This window comes from Pipistrellus kuhlii, unplaced genomic scaffold, assembly GCF_014108245.1.
Source record: "Pipistrellus kuhlii isolate mPipKuh1 unplaced genomic scaffold, mPipKuh1.p scaffold_m20_p_2, whole genome shotgun sequence".
NCBI classification, from domain to species: Eukaryota; Metazoa; Chordata; class Mammalia; order Chiroptera; family Vespertilionidae; genus Pipistrellus; species Pipistrellus kuhlii.
Genome location: NW_023425515.1, coordinates 136,442,532 through 136,466,467, shown reverse-complemented (window position 1 = coordinate 136,466,467; position 23,936 = coordinate 136,442,532). Strand labels below are relative to the sequence as shown.

At 39.6% G+C, this 23,936-nt stretch overlaps 1 protein-coding gene across 14 annotated transcripts in view; it reads right to left on the bottom strand.

Moving 5' to 3' along the window:
- LOC118723408 (SSX family member 2 interacting protein) overlaps positions 1-23,936 on the bottom strand; it is a 53,586-nt gene that overhangs the window by 16,956 nt on the left and 12,694 nt on the right. For 9 of the 14 annotated variants that reach the window (XM_045584388.1, XM_045584391.1, XM_045584396.1 and 6 more), the window contains exons 2-6: positions 10,405-10,536; positions 9,635-9,804; positions 8,963-9,175; positions 3,907-4,017; positions 1,193-1,328 (exon numbers count right to left, since the gene is read on the bottom strand). In XM_045584388.1, the coding sequence (XP_045440344.1) occupies positions 1,193-1,328; positions 3,907-4,017; positions 8,963-9,175; positions 9,635-9,804; positions 10,405-10,447 (673 nt within the window). In that variant the 5' untranslated portion in view covers positions 10,448-10,536. Of the gene's footprint in view, positions 1-1,192; positions 1,329-3,906; positions 4,018-8,962; positions 9,176-9,634; positions 9,805-10,404; positions 10,567-16,835; positions 16,855-23,936 lie in introns of those variants that run through there. The other 5 variants (XM_045584390.1, XM_045584394.1, XM_045584389.1 and 2 more) reach the window with 4 other exon arrangements.

Genomic DNA, 23,936 nt, shown 5'->3' with positions numbered 1-23,936 from the left:
CTGTACCACATGGAGACGGAGCAGTTGACATAATAAGAATGATGAGAGTAAGTTGTCATTTTAGAACTGATAAAATTATTATGAACCTGTCACTTCCAACTAGGTTTGGACAAGGTGAAACAGCCAGACCCCCCATAAAATAAGGGCTTTGTTACCAAAGTAAAATTTTTAGTCAACTTCTCTAACTAGGTGATACATTTTATACTTCTAGCATTTCATCCTTTAATTTTATTTCCTTCATAAATGAACACAAGATAACCAACCTTAAAAACCAATGAGTGTCCAAGTGCAATTTTAAATTTATTACCTCAGAATACCTAGAGATTTTCAACCTTGTTTTGCTTATTACACTTTCATTTTTCAATGATTTTAAAAATAAAATCTTTGAAAAACTGCAACACCTCTGCTATACAGCATGTGATACAGTCAACACTGATTTGCTGGCTGGCAGTAGGCAGAGCCCACCAGGTGACAGCTGGAAACATCTGCTGTTGTATGCAAGTCCAAGTTCAGTTTAGAAAGACAGCTTAGGGGTACGACTGAATAATACAGATTACAGGACAGCCTACTGTCCGCTAGAAATCATGCTTCAATAAGTAAATACAGATTCCCTGTCCCTGGGATATTATCAGGCCAGCAAAACTATCTGTGTAGCTCTACATTTGTGTATGTGTAGACCTACTTCTCAATCTATGCTATTTACTTGAAATTACCCATATATTGTCATGAAGTAAATTATAAGTTAAAAAATACTAGTCCACACAAATATAAACATAACTTTCATAGTTCATCCTTTTGAATAGTTGTTTCAAAATGCACAACTCAACTTAAAGGAACTCAAACTGACAAATTATTGGTCTGATGAACTATATTCTCAAAAACATACTTCTACTGATCTAAACAACTGATCCTGATTTTTTATATTATTGGTTCTTTATTATGGAAGATTAGTGTGTGTCCTCTGGTTTATTTCTCCTCTATGGATAAACCCACACCTACCATGTTAACAAGAAATGCAATTCTTATATGCAAGTAATAAGCAAAGCAAAATTAACTTTTTTCCCTTACCAGTTGCCTCAATTTCTAGTTTATATAACATTTCAGAAATTATTGTGCTCAATGCTTTTACATTTATTTCTTACATAGTTTTAGCTTATTTATTCCTCTTGTTCTGTCTTAGCCAGGCACTTACCTATTCTTTTATCCTTTTTATTCATAACAAGTTGATGTAGACGTTCCTTTAGTTTATTATATTCACGCTCTTTTCTCTTCATATCATGATTATATTGAGTAGCTCGACTTGCAATAATATTCTGTAATTTTTGTACCTGAAAAATAATTTCTATCAAATGTGTCCCTTTAGGATTGATAAACCCAATTAAAATTCACAAATTCAAAACAGAAAAAAGGTCCTAGCATTTACTTCACCATTAAATAGTTTTAAAAATAATCTAGGATTATTCTTGCTTCTCCATAACCACTGGAAATCACTCTGGCCAGTGTGGTTCATCAGTTGAGTGTCTATCTATGAGCCAGGAGGTCACAGTTCGATTCCCAGTCAGGGCACATGCCCGGGTTGCAGGCTTGATCTCTAGTGTGGGGCATGCAGGAGGAAGCCAATCAATGATTGTCTCTTATCACTGATGTTTCTATTTCTCTCTCCAGCTCCCTTTCTCTTTGAAATAAAATATATATGTATATTTTAAAATAAAATATTGTTTAAATGAATCTCATCAAACTTTTCTTTTTTATTCTGAAATTTCCATTGTTGCTAACTTTCTAAATTATCTTCTACACCAATGATTTTCAACCTTTTTCATCTCATGGCACGCATCAACTAATTACTAAAGTTCTGTAGCACACCAAAATACATTTTCTGCTGATCTAACAAAAAAAATGAGTGTAATTTTGATTCATTCACATTGGGTAGCTACTACTGTGTTGCACTTTTTTTATTTGACAATCTAAGGGAAAAGAGGTCAGTGCCCCAAAGTAGTCAGGTATTGCATGTTTTAAAAATCCCTGTGGTACACCAGTTGGAAATTGCTGTTCTATACTTTTCACCCTGCGTATATGACTCTTGATCACTTAGAAGCCAGAACCTCATTTATGGAAGTGTTACAGTGATTAAAGCTTCATCTGAAACAAGCAAAATTCACCTGATCATTTGTAATGACTTCCTTATATGAATGACTTGAACATTTTATTCCTTATCGACCTGTGACAAGGCAAATTAGCCATGGTTCAGTTCATGGCAGCAGATAAACAGGTTAATTTTTCTCTGACCATAAACAGTTCTCAAATTAGAGTAAGTACAAACAGCAGAATCTGATTCAAACATTTACTAAGTATCTATTAAATGCCGGACACTAGTGGTAAATGTTCATTTCTTCTATGGCTTCTTAGGCAGCCCTTAATGGAAAGTAAGTTCTATTCTATATAGATATTCTTTTTCCCTTTTCTTTTTTTAATCTCACCCGAGTATATTTTTTCTATTGACTTCCAGAGAGTGGAAAGGAGAGAGAAGGGAGAGAGAAGGAAGGGGTGATGGAGGAGGTGAGAGAGAAACACTGATGTGAGAGAGACACACTGATTGGTTCCTACAAGGGCTAGGGAACCAATCTGTACCCGAGGTACTTGTCCTTGAACAGGAATTGAACCTGAGACCCTTCAGTCCTTGGGCTGACATTCTAACCACTAGCAAAATTGACCAGGACTACATAGACATTCCTTTTTCTTATATATAAATATGTTTTTATTGATCTTTTAGAGAGAGAGAGAGAAAGGCAGAGGACTAGAGATAGAAACATTAATGAGAGAGAAACATCGATCAGCTGCACACACACACCTCGCCCCCCAGGGAATGGAGCCCGTAACCCAGGCATGTGCTCTGACTAGGAATTGAACCCAGTGACCTCTTGGTTCCTGGGTCAATGCTCAACCACTGAGCTGCACCAGCCAGGCTACCCAGACATCCTTTATACCCGCTATAAGATGATCATGCTTAACTTAATCCTTACTGAAGGCGAACTATTTTCAAATCACTTATATGTAATCAACAGATTAAGTCAAAATTTTCTGAGAACTCAAGGAAATACATAAGCAACCTTATGGTTAAGATACTTCATTAAGCACTTACTAAATGTACTATTAAATAATCAAATATGGTAAAATAATTGTCTAAATCACTGCAAGGTCCTTAAATAAATACGCTCCCCTAATTGCCCTTAATTATAGTTAAAACAATATATACAACACTGAAATTATATTAAGTATTCTGCTTTTAGTTATCACATGGTCAAGGATCAAACTGCACAGCAAATAAAAACAATGGTTTCTTCTTACATAAAATTTAAAAATAATTTCAAATGCATTTACTCTAAAGATCCAAATACTAAGTAATCACTAAAATAGAAATGAGATTAGAATTATAACACCTTTAGCACCATAAACTAGATTTTTAAATGTGAATTGTGTTTTTAAGCAATAACTTGTGTTCAGTTAATCAATTAATTGCTCGACTGAATGAACAATGTCAATATTTAAGAGAATGCAAGAGGTAGCAGGCTTGATATTAGTACAGGTGTGGCAGACAACAAACATCTGTATTTGTGGGCCACAGAAGAAGTGATGGTGCCTGTGCACCCAGGGTGGGTGGTAGAGGACATTGGTTGCCACGAGCTACGACTAACAAGCGTAATCCAAATGGATCCACTTGGCAGGGGGGACTGTAGAGAGGGTTCCTGACTACAGTTAAATATGATCCAATTCTGTACATAGAGGTCCACCCTATAGCTTGACAAAGGATAAATAAATTGTCCTCGCTTGTTTTAAAGTGAAGTGGCTCTAATGTTCACCTTAAATTATATTTAAAAAATCCCTTAAACTTTATAATTGACAACTTACCTCATCTTTCTCATTTTTCAGTAACTGGTGCAAATTCCTGTTCTTGCATTGTAACTGTCTGTCTCTTTCCTGAAGCCCAATCATTTCTCTCCTGGAGGTTTCCAGTTGTTCCTACAACATTCATGTGCAATTTTTATTACAATTAACATAGCTTCAGAACAAGTGAATCCTTAAAAGATTAGTAAAAACAAGCTATACATACTAGTGTTTGTTCACTACAATTGAAGTTTAGAGGTACACAAAATGTTTTTAAAGCACTTATAAAACTTGACACTATAAGTCCTACAATTTATTTAAATTTAAGTATCAAATTTTATCTAATTTATGTAGCAAAATTTTATGTCTATTCAAAAGAGCTTCAAAATGGATCCCTTAAAATAGTGTTTCCCAAAGTGTGGTACGCGTACCCCCAGGGGTACGGGAAGTTTGGTGGGGGTATGCGTTGCAACCAGAGTTTGGTGGGGATATGCACTGCACCGTGCTTAGCTGGGCCTAATTCTACGTTCTCATGAGTACGAGGGGTACTCAGCGTTACGAAAATTATAGAAGGGGTACACATATGTCAAAAGTTTGGGAAACACTGCCTTACTCTAATAGTGAGCATTTTATTCCACTGAATATTTTTTAAATTATCTTTTAACACTTTTTAACCCTTCTATAGCACACTCTGAGAAAGAGCCAAAAATGCTTCAAAGCTAAGTATGAGGAAGCCTGGTGAGCAAGCAGAATGGAACAATTCAGGTCAGAGAGGGTGGGACCACCACATGCAACCACTTCTCCCTTGCAGGCAGTAAACTGAAGATTTCCCCAGAGAGAAATGGCAGCCATCCTAGAATCAGTATGAACAAGATATCCGTTTTCAATTCATTCTGCACATTTTTATAGAAACTGCGTCAAGTTATGCATGAAGCCACTAAAGCATTTATCAAAATTCTCTTTATCTTTATAAAATACCAGAGCCACTCAAGTTATGTCATAATTGACAAAAATAATGACTTTCAAACAATGGATCTCAAGAAGATTCAGAGATGTAGGACTATTAAACTTGGATAATTCTAAGGTTGTCAAAAATATCGGCATGGCTAACTTTACAGCCTGTGGGCCAGTTGATATGTCCCATATGTCAAATGACAGATTCCCTTGGTCACTATCAACACCCTATATAATCTCATCGTCATCCCTGTAAATCTTACACTGCCTTCCTGCATTTCTTGTGAATCATACCACCGTCCTTGGCAAATTCAAGTCAGAGACCTGAATGGTATCTTATATTCATGACTTATTTCCCAAATTCAACTTTTCATGAAATTCTACCCATTCTACCTCCTAAGTTGTCTTCCTATCTCACTCTTACTATCTCCATTGGCACTACCTTGTTCAAATCCAGAAATCTCTATGGTCAGGGACTGCTAAGCATGCTACAGTGTCCTTTCTACCAGACTTCCTCACCACTTCCATTCCAAACAGAAGTCCCTCCACAATAATTTCTCCATCTACTGCTAGGTTGATATTTACACGATATATTCCCTGTTTATAATCCTCTGGGATTCTGCACAATGCCTTTCACATCATATGAGGCCTAGACCCCAGCCTCACTGCTCACCACTCTTTCTCTTACGTCATATACTTCAGCCCTTGCAGAGCTATATGCCTCCCTGAAAGTAATATGTGCTCCAATGCCTCCATGCTTTTATAGAGATTATATGCTATGCCTAAAATGTCTTTTCCAAACACTAGCAAATTTCTATGCATTCTTCAAATCTCAGGTATAGTGCTGTTACCACTAAGAATAATCAGTAAAGCAAATAACTGTGGTTCATATATCTCCTTCCCCTGGACTACAATTTCCTTGCAAACAGGGCTGGGTTCACTCGTCTTTGAGACCCAATGCCTAATACATACTCGATAAATTTTGCTCAACAAATTATTATTTTTTAAAATATATTTTATTGATTTTTTACAGAGAGGAAGGGAGAAGGATAGAGAGCTAGAAATACCAATGAGAGAGAGACATCGATCAGCTGCCTCCTGCACACCCCCTACTGGGGATGTGCCCACAACCAATGTTCATGCCCTTGACCGGAATCAAACCTGGGACTTTTCAGTCCACAGACTGACGCTCTATCCACTGAGCCAAACTGGTTTCGGCTTTGCTCAACAAATTAAATGAATTATATGCTAGATCTAGAAACTCTTCAAAGGTAGATCAGCAACTCTTTCCACTGAACACACATTTCTTTTTCTTTTTAAAAAAATATATTTTATTGATTTTGTACAGAGAGGAAGGGAGAGAGATAGAGAGTTAGAAAACATCGATGAGAGAGAGTCATCAATCAGCTGCCTCTTGCACACTCCCTTCTGGGAATATGCCCGCAACCAAGGTACATGCCCTTGACCGGAATCGAACCCGGAACCTTTCAGGCCCCAAGCCGATGCTCTATCCATTGAGCCAAACCGGTTTCGGCTTTGCTCAACAAATTAAACGAATCATATGCTAGATCTAGAAACTCTTCAAAGATAGATCAGCAACTCTTCCCACTGAACACACATTTCTGTCCACAGCTGACCCAAAATACCTGATTTTGATCCAGGTCAAATTCTAAATTAGAAGGTATCCTGTAAAATATTCCATGCTCTGGGTAGTCCTAATATATTATTACTTCTTAGAGAAAAGGCGTAATAGATCCAAATTACCAATATCATGCAATCATTCAACAGCTACTTATAAGACACTTGGCCAACAGTGCTCAGATATAAAAGTTTTAAATCTTAATCTAGGGTTTAAAACTCTGACTCAGTCTAATTCATTATACCTTCTATAGGTATCTCTGATTAAGATTAAAGTAGAATCACAACTTGCAGGCTTTTAATATGCCTGGAGGGTACCATCTGTGCCCTCCAAACCTGCCCTCCCCCTTCAGTTCCCCAATCTGCCAAGATACACAGTTGGATAATCTCTATCCCTAAGGCATATAGGATATACGAAAATCTAAAAATATTAAAGAGGGAACATACTGTTATTACTGCACATGAGCTAGAAGACAACATAAACTAGCCTTAGGCACTGATGGGCTTCTAGGGGCAGATGTTGCTGAGGAGCTAAGATGCTTCTCTAAATCAATTACCAAACGAGCCTAGTGTTCACATTAGGCCACTCCAGGCCTCTTCAGTATTGTGCAATACCTACTAAAGGATTTTCAAATATTAGAGATTCTGTTACTCTCCAACTGAGCTTGGAGATTCAAGATATTGAGGTGTTTCTTTTAAACAGTAGAAGCCTGTGCATGAAATTCATGCATGGGTCAGGAGCGGGGGGTGTCCCTCAACCCAGGCTGCACCCTCTCTAATCTAGGACCGAACAAAAGATGTCTGACTGCCGTTTAGGCCTGATTCCTTGGGCCTAAACTGGCAGTCGGACATCCCTCTCACAATCCAGGACTCCTGGCTCTCAACTGCTTGCCTGCCTGCCTGCCTGATTGCCCCTAACCACTCCCCTGCCAGCCTAATCAATGCCTAACTGCTCCCCTGCTGGCTCGATTGCCCCTAACTGCCATCCCCTGCTGGCCCAGTCACCCCTAAATGCCCTCCCCTGCTGGCCATCTTGTGGCAGCCATCTTGTGTCCACATGGGGGTGGCCATCTTTGACCACATAGGGGCAGACATCTTGTGTGTTAGAGTGATGGTCAATTTGTATATTACTCTTTATTATATAGGGTAATTTTATTGATTTCAGAGAGGAAGGGAAAAGGAGAGATGATAACATCAATGATGAGAGAGAATCACTGATTGGCTGCCTCTTGCCCCACACTGGGAATTGAGCCTGCAACCTTGGCATGTGTCCTGAATGGGGACTGAACTGTGATCTCTTGGTTCATAAATCGACACTCAACCACTGAGCCATGCTTGGCTGGGTATGGGTTTTAAAAAATTGTTATCTGTTCTTGAGGGAGTAGAGGAAGAAAAATAGAGAGGCATGGACCAATAGGAGATAAACTAACGAGAAGCTGATCTTCTGGGAATATGCAGATTCAAAACTTTTACACACACACACACACACACACACACACACACACACAAATAAGGAAACCCAAAATAGTAGCATCTTTAGAAAATATTTTTGCCATGGATCGATTCTATTACATCCTTCATAATATAAGTTCCCACTATACTGTGATTTTGAACTCCTTCTTCCTCTCCTTCTCAAATAAATGAATAATAAAGAATCCTATATAATAAAGAGGTAATATGCAAATTGACCCTCATGCCCTCACAGATGGCAGGGGAGGTAGTGAGGGACAACCAAACAAATGAACAGCAGACTTTGTGGGGAGACCAGGCCAGCAGGGGGGGGCAATTAGGAGTGATGAAGATGGCAGGGGGGCAGTATGGGGTGACCAGGCCAGTGGGGAGAGGGGGGCAGTTAGCAGTGACCAGACTGGCAGGGAGGGGGCAGTTGGAGGCGACCTGGCCGGCAGAGGGGGGCAGTTAGGGGTTATCAGGCCAGCACACAGAGGCAGTAAGAGTGAACAGGTTGGCAGGGGGGTAAGTTAGGGGTGACAAAGCAGGAAGGCAGGTGAGCGAGTAGAAGCCAGGGGTCCAGGATTGTGAGAGGGCAGTCAGACACACCCCATGGGTCCCAGATTAGAGAGGGTGCAGGCTGGGCTGAGGGGGAGCCTCCGCCCCCCCCCCCCCCGGGATGCCCCGCCCCCCCTTGTGCTCCAATTTTGTGCACTGGGCCTCTACAGATTTTTATAAAATAAAAGAATGAAAGCAAGACTAAATGGGGTGAGGGAATCTTTATTTATTTTTCTCAGACATAATATTTCCTACAGACTCAGCAAGTCACTAAACAGTTCATGGAATCACTGTTGTCAATATGGATATTAGGAAGCAGTATGGTGGATTTGCAGAAATCACTTTACATCCACTTTTATTACTTGTTTCAAAAAACCAAAACAAAAAAATTTTAATTCTAAAATGTGATAAAGCCTAAGAAAATGTATAGTATCAAATTACATAATAATGGCATTTAAATTCAGATTGGTGTAATTTCTACCTTGAGTTTTGCATAGCAGCTTTGCAGATGGTCCATATCACTTCCCAGTTTCAGATTTTGTGTTTCCACATTTTCCTGAGCTAGAAGGTTCTTCCGCTGACGAATAAGTAGCTCATTCATACAGTTTAAAACAGCAACTATATTTAATTCTCTCTTTGTCTCTTTACCTTTGGATTCTTCATATAATGAAGGAAAACCGAAAGTAGTCAATTCCTGGTAGGAGAAAACGTTTTTTCTAAAAGTTGGTTACCAGACAACTTAGTATAGAAAACAAAAGGTAGACATATTTTCTGAGAAAACTATTCTGTGACAATTAAAAAAAACAGTAAATACCCCAAAGAAAAAGAATTGAGAGGACGGGGCTCTTTTTGTCTCTGCCCTGCAGTCACTTAGAGTGAGGCATGCAGGTCTCTTCACCAGTAAAATAAGGGTGAGACTCCCAGTGGAGGAGCCCCCGGGGATATGGGAGGCCAATCTGCTCCAGATAAAAATGCTTACCTTGTATCTAGTTAGGTGATCACCAAGGTCTCCACAAACCTAATACAAGTCCTGGACCAATGCACAACAATATACTTGTAATGATAAGTGTTCTCATAACTTCAATATTATAGAACATGATTATACCAATGCTTCTTATAAAAAAAAAACAACAACACAAAAACACACCATTACCTGATCAAGATATGAAATACTTTGTTCAATATTCTCTTCTGTGCAGAAGGCACTAAAAAAACTGTGCACATTTTTTGATAAAGGTATTGAAGAACAGAGCACTTTTTGTAAGTATAGACTTGATGGAGACATCTTTGTTTCTGAGGTATATTGAGAGATATTTTTGCTTTCTGAAAGAATAAAAGGCACTTATGTAAGTAATATATTAAAATGTATGCAAAGTTAATATAATCTCATTACCAAAGATTTTTTAATTACATAAATATTTTAAGGATTTTCAAATTAAGACAAAGTTGGTTTTATATGAAAACTATGTACTATGTACTTTTTCTCAAAAGACACAACTAGAAAGTGATCTTACAAAGCATGTTAAGCTACAATATGCTACCTTAATTTGCAGTGTTTTAGATTTCTAAAAATAACAGACAAAAATCACTTGTCTACGCACTCAAAGTTTATGCAATTAAAGAAATATATCAGAGAAATGTACTGAAGCAGCCAATGAATTTATTTCAAATGCATAAAAATTTCCTCAAAAATAGTAACAATCAAGTGATCAATCATCCACACAAAGCAGTTAACCCCACAAATTATGGCACAATTCTTAGCTCTCCCTAATAATTTCATTGAAGATGGAAATGAGACATTTTGCAATTATTTATGTCTCTCATCAGTCACATCTTTAATATTTGTGATAATTATTTTATAGTGTCATTGAACATTATCACTTTTACCAATGCTTTGGCTTACAGTATTTTAAACTCAATCACCTGAAGACAGACCTGGATCTGTAACCGTCATCCAATCTCCCATAGCAGTTGCCAGAGCCAGGATACCTGAGGAACCAGTTCAGCAGTGAAACATTTAGTCCAGCTGCTGTCACTCTTCTATGTAGGCATCTCCTTAAAAAGCAAATCATAGAATGACAACAGCTAATTAAAAATATGAAGGCAAATATAAAACCAATGTGTAAGAATTACTTCGTGTTTCAAAAAAGAAAGGTTTTGTGTTATTTATTCTCATGTACACTCATATAGAACATAGTAGAACTCAGTAATAATTACTGTGTGTTTGTGGATACGTGTGTAAAGATAAGGCTATAGGCTTCTCTAGTTATACTGAGGTATTCTCATGACATCATATAGAAAGTACACAGTACGTGATTTCACTCACAACATAAATCCAAGGTATAGCACTGTAGTAAGTAATAAATAGTTCTAAAGTTGCCGAAACCGGTTTGGCTCAGTGGATAGAGCGTCGGATTGGGACTGAAAGGTCCCAGGTTCAATTCCGGTCAAGGGCATGTACCTTGGTTGTGGCCACATCCCCAGTAGGGGGTGTGCAAGAGGCAGCTGATCGATGATTCTCTCTCATCGATGTTTCTAGCTTTCTGTCCCTCTCTCTTTCTCTCTGTGAAAAATCAATAAAATATATTTAAAAAATAAAATAATTCTAAAGTATATCCTTTATAATAAAATATAGTTCTTATATACGTAGACTAGGCCTGTTGCACGATATTCGTGCAATAGGCCCCTGGCTTCACTACCAGCCACCAGGGAGCCAGCAAGTCCCTTCTCCCCGGCCGCCCGAAAGCAGGTATGTCCCTGCTCCCGGGGCCTCCTGGAGCCAGCAAGTCCTGGCTTCTGTCTGGGGCTCCACTCCAGTAGCTCCCCCCACCACCCTCCTTCCCCTCATAGCAGGCTTCATAATGCTCTGCGTGTGCATATGCAAATCAACCTCCATCTTTATTGGGTTAATTTGCATACTCACTCTGATTGGCTGTGGGCATAGAGGAGTGATGGTTAATTTGCATGTTTCTCTTTTATTAGGTAAGAGGAAAAAATTCTTGACCAGCATTCCTATTTTTTGTTTTTACAAACTATATTGGCAAAACTTTTATTTTTCACTACAATTCCCAATGTTGACATAGACCCAGAGAAATGAATACTCTCATACATTGTTCTCCAGAAAAATTATATAAACTTATATTATTAGTAAGCAATATGCATCAAAATTCTTAAAAATGAAAATATATTTTAATCAGAAATTCCATTTCTAAAATTTTATTCTAATAAAATCATTTGTACAAAATATTCATCTATTATTCTTTTACAACATCAAAAAACAGAAATAACTTATACGTTCCACAGAAGGCTGTTTATAAACATAATACATTTATGCAATTGGACAGTGTGCAAACATTAAACATAGCCAAGGGGAATTAGGATGCCTAACAAGTACATAAAACTCAAGAAATGCGCATGCATGAAGTAGACTAAGAAACAAATAACCTTTTTCAGTCTATCATTCATGTTTGCATTTTTAACATAAGTAACTGAATAAACAAATATTTCTCCATCATAAAAATGCAATGAAACAATAAATGGCAACTAGAAATTGAATTCAAGGTCAGGATAGCAGGAGGAGAGGTAAGGAGGCACATTGGAGCACAAGCCAACACCGGACAGCTGTGTCTCAGCTACAACAAACTGTGGCCAAAGAGGAAGTAGGTCCTTTGCTGTTACATCTTTCCATTTTTTTAAGAGATGTTGGAATTCTGGATTTTTTTGTAAAATCTCCCAATTTTTAAAGATAGAAATCAATTAAAAAGATGAACTATGGAAAACAACAACTAAAAGACAGAACAGACATCATTCAAAACCACAGGAAAGCTGGCTGAGTGGAAAATCTACAACTAGAAAGGAGAGAAGTTCACAGATCAGGAGAGCCTCAAAGCGCTGAGGTAGGGAGATGCACAAGCAGAGAGGAAGGGTGGCAGAGTGCCTGGCTGGCGGGAGGGGAAAGGAAACCCCAGACTGCACTGAACCTCAACCCCGGCCAAAACCCCACGGACCCAGGCTCATATGGGTGGAGTCTGGACTGTAGAGAAAGGCACCCGGAGACTCAGAGACTGGGAGACTTGGGGGAGCTGAGAGTTGCAGCAGGCAGGGTCTAGAGGCGCTCATGCATGAGTGAGTGCGCGCAAAGAGGTTTGACTGGGGAGGTTGCTGCAGCTTTTCCATAGAGAAAGGATTCGGAAGCTCCTAACTGCACTGGGATTAAAAATATTATACAGAGACCCAACCCAGTTCCAGGAGAGCCCCTGGGGTACCCACACTCTTGTAGGAGGAATCTAGACTGTCAGGCGGAAACTCAGGGGCTGAGTTTCAATGGAAGGCAGAGGTCTGAGGTGCGTGCACAAGGGTAGGGCTGATGGGAAGCCAAGAATATCAGCTCAGCCCTGTGACTCCGCCCCATCCAAGTTGAGCAAAGAGGCTTTTGCAATTTTGCAAGTCTGATCCTACAAGACTGTCTCCAATATAGACACAGCTGATACATCCAATTGGCCTGGAGATCAATTCCTCCCAGTGATACCAACAACAATCAAGACTTAACTACAACAAGGCTATACACACAGTCCACAAAGGGGAGCGCCAAGAGTGTCTAGCTTCTAACAATGGGTGTAGTGACTAGCTTCTAACAGTGGATGGAGGACCTAGAGAATGGAGTTTCCTTGGCTGCATGGAGGAGATGATGGTGGGTGAGCTAGGCTTTGAGGAAGCATTGTTTTAGAAGAGGAGCATACAGGCCGGAGTGAGTGTGCCATACATTTACCAGCTCATTCCAGCCCTACCATGTAGTCTTTAAGAACCACACATTTCACATTTCTGCATTCTCCCTACTCATCTTAATAAATGGAATGATCAATGAATACTCAAGTAAGTAACTGATGATAAATTAACATGTTCATCCCAGCAAGCAAAAGCAGATAAAGAAAAATACCAATGGAAAGGATGCAAAAGATGTGAATCTTTTATAAAATGTACTAGAGGCCCATGGCATGAAATTCATGCATGGGTGCGGTCCCTAGTCCTAGTCGGCAATCAGGGCTAATTGGGGCCTTCCGGCTGCTGGCTGGGGCCTGCCTTCCTGCCAGCTGCTGGCTGGGGCCTGCCAGATGGGGGGGAGGGAACGTGGGAGGTTGGCCAGCTGAAGGGAGGGACCAGGGGAGGTTGGCTGGCCATGGGAGGTTGACTATAGGAGTGCTCTGACCACCAGGGGGCAGCTCCTGCATTGAGCATTTGCCCCTGGTGATTAGTGCGTGTCATAGCAATTGGTCGTTCCAGTTGTTCTGGCATTCGGCTCACTTAGGCTTTTATAAATATATATATAGACTAGAGGCCCAGTGCATGAAATTCTTGCAGGGGGGGGGTGTGGAAGGGTGTGTCCCTCAGCCCAGCTGGTACCGTCTCCAATCTGGGATCCTACTCACAACCCAGGACTGTTGGCTCCCAACCGCTTGCCTGCCTGATTGCCCCTAACTGCTTCTTTCTGCCAGCCTGACCACCACCTAACCACTCCCATGCCAGCCTGATTGACGCCTAAGTGCTCCCCTGCCAGCCTATTTGCCCCTCACTGCCCTCCCCTGAAAGCCTGGTCACTGCTAACTGCCTTCCCCTGGAGGCCTGGTTATTCCCAACTGCCCTTCCCTGATGGCCTGATCGCCCACAACGCCCTCCCCTGATGGCCATCTTCTGACGGTCATCTTGTGTCCACATGGGGGTGGCCATCTTGGCCACATGGGGGTGGCCAGCTTGTGTATTAGAGTGATAGTCAATTTGCATATTACCTCTTTATTATATAGAATTATATAGGATTACTCTTTATCCCCCAAATCTCTCCTAACACATCAACACACTGAAAGAGAGCTCAGAAGAAACTTAATATCATGATTACAAGATTTCCTTAACATTATACACTACTTTAAGTTCTTTTTAAGTTCACTTGGAATTGAAACTTGAGAAGGTGCATTTGCTACCTAATCAGAATTCTAAAGCAAACTTCAAGTGTCAGAAAATAAGTTTTTCATTATACAGGAATGTGGTAACATTATACCATCTGGATTTCTAAGTACTAGACAGAATTTTACACAAATAGCTAAAATTTGCTAAAATCTCACAAAGATAGAACTACCAAATTGTTGGATTAAAAAAATAAAACTATTAAAACTAAGTCTTTAAGCATTAGTCCTATCTTAGAAATCCTCCTTTATAATAAAAGCCTATATAATATGAAAATTGTCCCCTCAACCAGGAGTTCGACTGCTTGCTATGATGTGCGCTGACCACCGGGGGGGGGGGGGGGGGGTGGTGGTTCTGTGACGTGGCACTGGCAGTGGGGAGCAGTGGAGGTGCTGCCGGCCCTGATGGGCCCTTGATGGGCCCCAACAAGAATGGGACCACGGTGGGACGGTGCAGCAGGCGGCGCCAGACCAACGCAGGTGTGAGCAGCTGATCATCCTGCCAATTGCCCTGCAGAGAGTGACCGGTGGCAGGGGGTGAGACGGCCGCCTGGCTCCCAGGTGCTGAGAGAGCCGGGCAGGGGGGGGCCCAGCCCCAACTGATCACCCTATAGGCAGGATGGTGGAGCAGGTGAGGGGATGGCTCCAGCCAAGGTGTGGTGCCTGGGGGCTGCAAGGCTGGGGGCACAAACTGGGGCTCGATCCCCCCCAGGCCATATCAAGGGACCCCACCCATGCACAAATTTATGCACCGGGCCTCTAGTTTAGTTATAAAACTTGATATGGTAGTTATCAGCATACTTTAATAGGTGTTTCATTTTTAAGAATCAAATTATGATCATTTTAAAAATTAATATCACCTTCTACTATAATTTTATTCCAAATTATATATAGTTTTTAATTCCATTACAAATGCCTTTGCTACCTTAAATAAAATCCCAATTCAGATACGCATATCAGAATAGAAACACAATAAAAATTCAACCTCTAGAAAAATCTACTTTCTACAAATTTAAAATCTAAATGATTTCACCTGAATGGCATAATTTAATAGTATAGATATTGTTTCTAAACTGGTTTGGCTCAGTGGATAGAACATCGGCCTGTGTACTGAAAGGTCCCAGGTTCAATTCCAGTCAAGGGCATGTACTTGGGTTGCAGGTACTTGCCCAGTGCAGAGTGTGGGGTGTGCAGGAGGCAGCTGATCGATGTTTCTCTCTCATCAATGTTTCTAACTCTCTATCCCTCTCCTTTCCTCTCTGTAAAAAATCAATAAATTATATATATTTTAAAAATAGTATAGCTATTTTCCACAGAAATAAATTATTCATAAATTAAATTTTAATATATATTTGAACGGTTGAGACTCAAAATCTGGTATTCCCTTAATCATCTGTCCCCTTGCTGAGGTTGTGGCCATGAGGAAGATTGAGGTTGGAAAGGCCAGTGCAAACAACGCAAACCTCACAGGCCTGGGTCAGACAAATTACAGTCACATCCTGACCAAGTCTCTCTAAGCCAGTTTCCTCACTTGGAAAACAGAGTGAGATGATCTACTTTGTAGCATAGTTGAGGGTACATAATGAGGTAATAGGTAAAAACCTAAGCACAGTGTATGTAGGACACGGGACTGATTTAACATATGCTAGGTGCTGTTTTAAATGCTCTGCATATATTACAGAAGTCAATCCTCGTAACCACCCTATGTATTACATTATTTCCTTTTTACAGATAAGGAATTGAGGACAGAAGGTTACATAATTTGCCAAAGTCCTAGAGCTGGCAAGTGGCAGAGCTAGGGATATTTCCCACCCCAGACTCCAGAGCCCATTCTCTTAACCATCACGTGCTGTGGTTTCAGTGGATGTGAGCTCAGGAAGCAATATTTCCTACCACCACCTATTAAATCTAATCTCCCAACTGCACAAAGACTGCACAAAATAGTGTGGAGACACAAATTATGGTTAAATAATTCACATGTATCCCTTTGGACTAAGGCCGTGGTTGGCAAACTGCAGCTCTTTGGCCCCTTGAGTGTGGCTCTTACACAAAATACCATGACTTGGGCGAGTCTATTTTGAAGAAGTGGCGTTAGAAAAAGTTTAAATTTAAAAAATGTGGCTCTCAAAAGAAATTTCAATTGTTGTACTGTTGATATTTGGCTCCTTGAGTAATGAGTTTGCCGACCACTGGACTAAGGGATACAGTGAAGCTCCAAGCCAGAATTTGCCATTAGAAAGAGACTCTACTCCCTCTTAGGGTAGAAAGCTACATTAAACTATTTATAGAAACCATTAAACCAGTTATTACTACAGTAAAAGAAACAGGATATTATAATGGCTAAAAACATAGGATCCAAAATCAGATCTCCTGGTTTCAAAGCCCATTCCCAGCACTTACAAAATGAGAGGCCCTGAAAAGAAATCTCTGACTTCATTTACCTCACCTGCAAAAGGAAAGTAAAAGAATCTTTACCTCAAAGAATAATAATGTGGTTAAATAATAAAATTAGTTGCAAAATTTACTTAACAACTTTACTGAATAAGTTTATGCATGTTAGCTATTATTAGATATTTTACTAATTTGGAAAGAATTCTGTGATACTTTGTTAAGTAACTTTTAAAAAGCTGCAGAATAATATCTAACATGGTCTTATTTGGTCTTTAAAAATTATATATGGTTATATATGCATAGGTTAAATTCTGCTCTATAAAGAAGAACAGGAAAAGCTGGGAGCCAAGACCAAGCTAAGAGTAGAAAAGGGAGGGGCGAGGGCAGAACCTTCAGCCCTTTCTCCATGCATTTTCGCACACATAAAAATATCATGGACAATCTTTACTTTTTTGTGTATCTTCCAAATTTTCTAATAAGTGAATATGTTTTTCATGTTTTTATTTTTTTTAAATATATTTTATTGATTTTTTACAGAGAGGAAGGAAAAGAGAGAGAGAGAGAGCTAGAAACGTCGATGAGAGAGAAACATCGACCAGCTGCCTCCTGCACACCCCCTACCGGGGATGTGCCCACAACCAACATACATGCCCCTGACCGGAATCGAACCTGGGACCTTTCAGTCCGCAGACCGACGCTCTACCACTGAGCCAAACCGGCTTCGGCTGTTTTTCATGTTTTTAAAAGGAAATCACAGTGGTAAGTAAAAGGCAATAGGGATGAATAGCACCAGTCTCAAACACCAAAACTATTGGCTGAATAGCTTAGTAGTAAAGACTAGATTTATTTCCAGATTAATCAGTTAACCTACCGTACCTTAACACAAGTAGCCCTGTTGGGCAAAACCTGGTTAGAAAGTATACAGTGTCCCAGCATTATTCAGATAGTCAGTTATATAAAGGAAATAAAACATTACCAGGGGACAGTAGTTTGTAGTTTTAGATGGGAATCTCACAGTTTACAAAAATTTGAAATGTGTAAATCCTTCCACTGATCAATTGTACTTCTAGGCATCTATTTACCACATATTCAATCACATACGCGAGCAAGCATGACATATGATATTGTTGACTGTAACATTATTTGTAATGGCAAGAAACTAAAGACAATCTAAATATCCATCAATAGAGAAGCAGTTAAAAACCAGCATGTTTCAATGGTCCCGCCAGAAGAACAGGTACTCTAGGATTACTAAAGTGGAGAAGGGATACTCTAGGATAGGGGTGTCGAACTCAATCAGAGAAGGGGCCAAAATCTAAAATCCAGCCTAAATCGCGGGCCAAATGGTTTACTGAACAGTCATAAACTGTCATTGTGATGGAAACGCAGCGGAGTGCAGTGATGACAGCGCGGTGCGGGCCACATTGCAAGGCCTGGCGGGACGGATTTGGCCCGCGGGCCTTGTGTTTGACACATGTGCTCTAGGAGAATTAAAAAAATTACGGTTAACAAGAATAGTATGATTGGTTTGTTTCTTTTTTCTAAATCAAACTATCTAAATACGTTTAGGAGAAAGGTCTAGAAAAGTTACCGTTACCAATGACATTCCTGGGGAGTGGGATGGGTGGGTGGGGTAAGAGGTGGGCCAGGGCTTTCTTCTTCCATAACATACCTTTATATAGCCGGAATGTTTTAGAAGCGTGTAATATTTTGTAAACTATTTAGAGGCAGTGAGTTTATGAAGAGTTAATGAGATAAAGTGTGTGAAAGTTCTCCCACCTCAATCCCAGACAGTAGCACCCCTGTCCTTCAGTGGAAATGTCAATTTTGACAAATGATCAACTCTTTGCACCAACCAATTACACAGCTAGCACCTATCACACATATTCGCACAGACGGTGAGCAAGAATGATGCAGGCTTCACACGGATATCCTGCTGTGTCAGAGCGAGTCTGCGGGGATCCAGCCCAACAGGGAGGCAGATTTCCCCCATATAGTGAAGAGCAAAGACACAGAGTACTGGCCAACCGACCCAAGGTTTACTCTCCTCAACTGTAATCTAAACTTGTTAGGAGGAAAGAAGGGGGAAGACTACCTTTGATTTATAATTAAGATTTTCAAAAAAGAATGCTCTTAATCTATGAACCTCCATATAATGTGCATTTTTCTGCTTCAAGAGAGCAGCTCATGAAGTTATATATCTTTGTACTTAGAGTCTATGTCGCACCATCTGGTATTTCATTATAGATTGACTTCTTATTGCTAATGTTTTCATCTGTGCTGGTCTTGGCTCTCCAAATAAACGGAGTTTTTTAGGGCACTATCATTTCAGGGTAGCTGCACAGGCAACCGAAAGAGCACCAGACTAAGTGGCAGGGCTGTGTTCTCAGTGCCCCTTCCTTCACTTTCTGAGCAACCAGACAAACTGTGAATCCTACAGTATCAAGAATTTACTCATTTATTCATTGACAATCATGACTCCACTTTAGTATCCCTTCTCCACTTTAGTAATCTGGTCATAATTTCATTGGTTTTCAGTTTCCACATCTGTAAAACCAAGAGGTCAAACCAGATGATCTTTAAAGAATCTTCAGTTCTACGATCTATAATTTCTACACTTCTCATGGGGCCTAAAATGGAATTAAATATACCAAATTTCCCTGAAAATAAGACATCCTCCGAAAATAAGACCTACTTGCATGTTTCCTTCTGAATGAAATATAAGGCATCCCCCCGAAAATAAGGCCCCCCAAGGAGTCACAAGAAATTCAACAGGAAATTCAGGAATTGGATTGTTATGATGATGTTCCAGAAGATGATGACATGATTGTCAATGAATAAATGAGTAAATTCTTGATACTGTAGGATTCACAGTTTGTCTGGTTTGTGTGTATACCGTACCGTATACAGGTAATAAATTTCCTTTATTTTCATTTAACAATAAATGTGTACCGTATTCTTCTTCACGGAAAAATAAGACATCCCCTGAAAATAAGACCCAGCGCATCTTTCGAAGCAAAAATTAATATAAGACACTATCTTATTTTCGGGGAAACAGGGTCAAAATTTCTTCACATTTTTAAATCAGAATGTACACACAGTCTTCACAACTGCATGTTTAACTAATGAGATTCTACTTAATTTTAAAAAATATATATTTTATTGATTTTTAACATAGAGAAAGGGAGAGAGATAGAGAGCTAGAAATGTCGATGAGAGAGAAACATCGACCAGCTGCCTCTTGCACACCCCCTACCGGGGGATGTGCCCGCAACCAAGGTACATGCCCTTGATCGGAATCGAACCTGGGACCTTTCAGTCCACAGACCAACACTCTACCTCTGAGCCAAATCGGCTTCGGCCGAGATTCTACTTAATTTTAACAATAGAAACAAAGTTTATTTTGTTCCATTTACTTGGAACAAGTTAAAGCATATAAAACATACAGTAACTCATTCAATCTCAAAATACCTCAAAGTTATTTTCCCCCTTCTACAAATGAGGAAACTGAGACCCACAGTTTTCTTGCCCAAGGTGACATAGCTAGAATGTGACAAAGCCAAGTCAAACGATGGCAGTCAGCACATTTAATAATCACACCCTGCTGGCTTTAATGTAGGAGAGGAAGGAATATATGTGAGCTGCTTTTTCAACTGAATATACACACAGGTACTCGCTTCTCTACCACCTCACCTTGAGACTAAATTGCAATCAGACAATAATTATTCCAACTGAGTAACTGGATTATGAACTGTATGAAAGTAAACAAAACATTAAATTCAAATAAGCAATACAAAGGAAGCCAAATTGCCAGGCTTTTCCCCAAATTACCATTCCCTTCTCTTTGTGCTTCCAGACACTTTGCATTACCCCTATTACAGCACACATCTAACTAAAACGAAACCCCCTTCTCCACCTAAACTGAGTTTCTGATTAGCAGGCCTGTCATTGTACTGTTTGTACCCTGCTTTATTATGAAATATCATTATTGACCCATGGCAGGAACACGATAAAGTTTTATGAATGAATGTCAATGAACTTCAGTGGCATATTATTGGAAAGCATGCTATTGTAATATTATAATAAACAAGAATCAACTCTTTAGCCATGCTGAAACTTACAAGGGCTTTTAAAAAACTTTAAATATATTAGGGTGACATCAGTTAACAAAATCATATAGGTTTCAAGTGTACAACTCAAAACATCATCTGTGCATTGCACTGTGCACCAATCACCTCAAGCAAAGTCTCTTTCCATCCCCTTTCCCACCCCACTTTGCCCACCTCCACTTATCCCTAACCCCTTTTCCCTCTGGCTATCACCACACTGTTCGAATCATGACTTTTGGTGCCAGCTTAGAGAAACAGAAAGGTGACTTAGTGAATGAATCCAGAGCATGGCAATTTAGACAGTATAACAATTTAAAATTCTTCCACGGCAGAGGTAAGAATAGCAGTAATCATACTCTTACATGAGGATTACTAAGAACAAAAAAGAAACACTTTTTTAAATCTAGTTTACTTTGTAAAGTTGAAAGTCAGCTAAGTCCAAATAAAATAAAAACCAAAAACTATTTACTGATATTTCATTCCTAAAATAAGTAACAGATAACAAAATCTACTATAAGAAATGGAAATAACAGAAACTTAAACAGTGTTCGTTAATAGTTTAACCATCTTTATGTAATAGTTTTTTTCAATGTTTAGCCCAAATTCAATCACTGGTTATAGTTCTCAAACTGCAGTTCCAGGACCAGGAGCATCAACAGCATCTAGGAACTTGTTAAAAATGCAAAACCCAAGTCCTACTTCAGACCTACAGATTCAGAAACACTGGGGGTGGAACCCAAAAATTAGTATTTTAACAGACTCTCATGTGATTCTGATGCATAAAGTTTGAGAAAATGGTTGCATGGTTATAGTCTATAGACTGTGGTTCAGTCTAAGTTAGAATTCTGTTTATGTAGTTTACATTACGGAATGCCAACAGGGTATTCTTTTCCAAGGGTGCTATAGAATGGATTCCAACAATAGTTTAAGTGTTCCAAAGTACTAAATGAAGGTTGAAAATGAAAGTCCTAGAGAACACATGGATAAGGCTTATTAAAGACTAGAGGCCTGGTGCACAGATTCGTACACTGGTGGGGTCTCTCAGCCTGGTCTGTGCCCTCTTGCAGGATGTCGGATAGCCAGTTTCGGCCCAATCGCCACAGGCTCGATTCAGACAGGAGGGAACCCAAATCCCACAGGCTTGATCCCCACAGGCCTGATCCCTGCAGGTCTGATCCAGACAGGAGTGAGCCTGATCCTCTGTGTTGAGGGTCTGTCCCCTGGTGTTAGTGTGCATCATAGCAACCAGTCATATATATATGGTTGCTATGATGCACACTAACACCAGGGGACAGACCCTCAACACACAGGAGATATATATATATATATATATATATATATATATATATATATATATATATATATATAGAGAGAGAGAGAGAGAGAGAGAGAGAGAGAGAGAGAGAGAGAGAGAGAAAGAGAGGCCTTCTCGCAATCGGGGAGCCCACGGGGGGTGGCCTAAGCTGTCAGTCGGGCATCCTTAGCACTGCTGTGGAGGCGGGAGAGGCTCCTGCCACCACTGCTATGCTCACCAGCTGTGAACCGGCTTCTGGCTGAGCAGCACTCCTCCTGTGGGAGCACAATGACCACCAGGGGGCAGCTCTTGCATTGAGCATCTGCCTCCTGGTGGTCAGTGTATGTCATAGCAAGTAGTTGAGCGGCCTTATCATATCATTAGCATATTATGTTTTGATTGGTTGAATGGATGACCAAATGACCAGACACTAAGCATATTAGGATTTTATTATATAGTACTAGTGGTCCAGTGCACAAATTCATGCACACTGAAAGGGAATTAATTAGAGGAAATATTTTAACATTGCTATTTGCCCTTTCTCTATAAGTGTTAGATATGAAAATTGGTAAAATGTATATAAAATATACAAATTTATTAATAAATAGTAACATGATATAACAACAAAGACATGATATAAAAACAATAAAAACATGATGTGAAAACAAAACATGATATAAAAAAACTGATACAAACAATGGCTGATAAATTGATCCAACTTATTCTAATATCTCCCTGTATACATTAAAAGTGAAAAACTTTCAGAGCCGAAACCAGTTTGGCTCAGTGGTAGAGCATCTGCAGACTGAAAGGTCCCAGATTTGATTCCAGTCAAGGGCATGTACCTTGGTTGCAGGCACATCCCTGGTAGGGGGTGTGCAAGAGGCAACTGGTCAATGTTTCTCTCTCATCGACATTTCTAGCTCTCTATCTCCCTCCCTTCCTCTCTATAAAAAATCAATAAAATATATTAAAAAAAAAAAAAGAAACTTTCAGAGTGCTTGACTAATCTCCCTTGTGATGAAGTATTTACAACTTTAACATCACTCATTCTTCAAACTTGAGAGAAATCAACAGATAACTGACCATGTCTGAAAATGAGTTCAGGTAGGAATATTCCTATTCTATCTAGAGTTTGTCCTTGCGTGCTCGCTTCGGCAGCACATATAGAGTTTGTCCTTGTGATTTATTAATAATCATCACAAATGCTGGCATCACAAGAAACTATCTTTGAATTAATTAAAATGGGAGATCAGTGTCAGACGGGGACAAATCAATTCTTGGAATCAGAACAACCTCTCCTTCCGAAGATCCTGTTAATACTTCAGCTGCAATGTTAGGTTGCAATCTTTTGATAATAAATCTAGTACCATTACAAAGACCCCGTTTACTACAAAGATTTCTCAGTAGCATGATGATTGTACCCACTTTCAATTTTAATTTATGACACGGTATTCCTGAAGGAGTAATACTATTAAGAAACTAGATGGAAAGTTTTGCCTTTTCAGCATCTGTTGGATCAATGGAACCATTACTTAAATATGTGTGAAAACCTCTGAGTATATCCAAAATTTCGTCATCTAATTTTTGAACGTGCTCCTTTTTGGATGAGGAATTGCACGTTTAGATATATTTTAATATTATCTATAGATATAGTATTTCCAAAGATAATAGATCCGTTACAAATCATTGCACAGGGGATTTCAA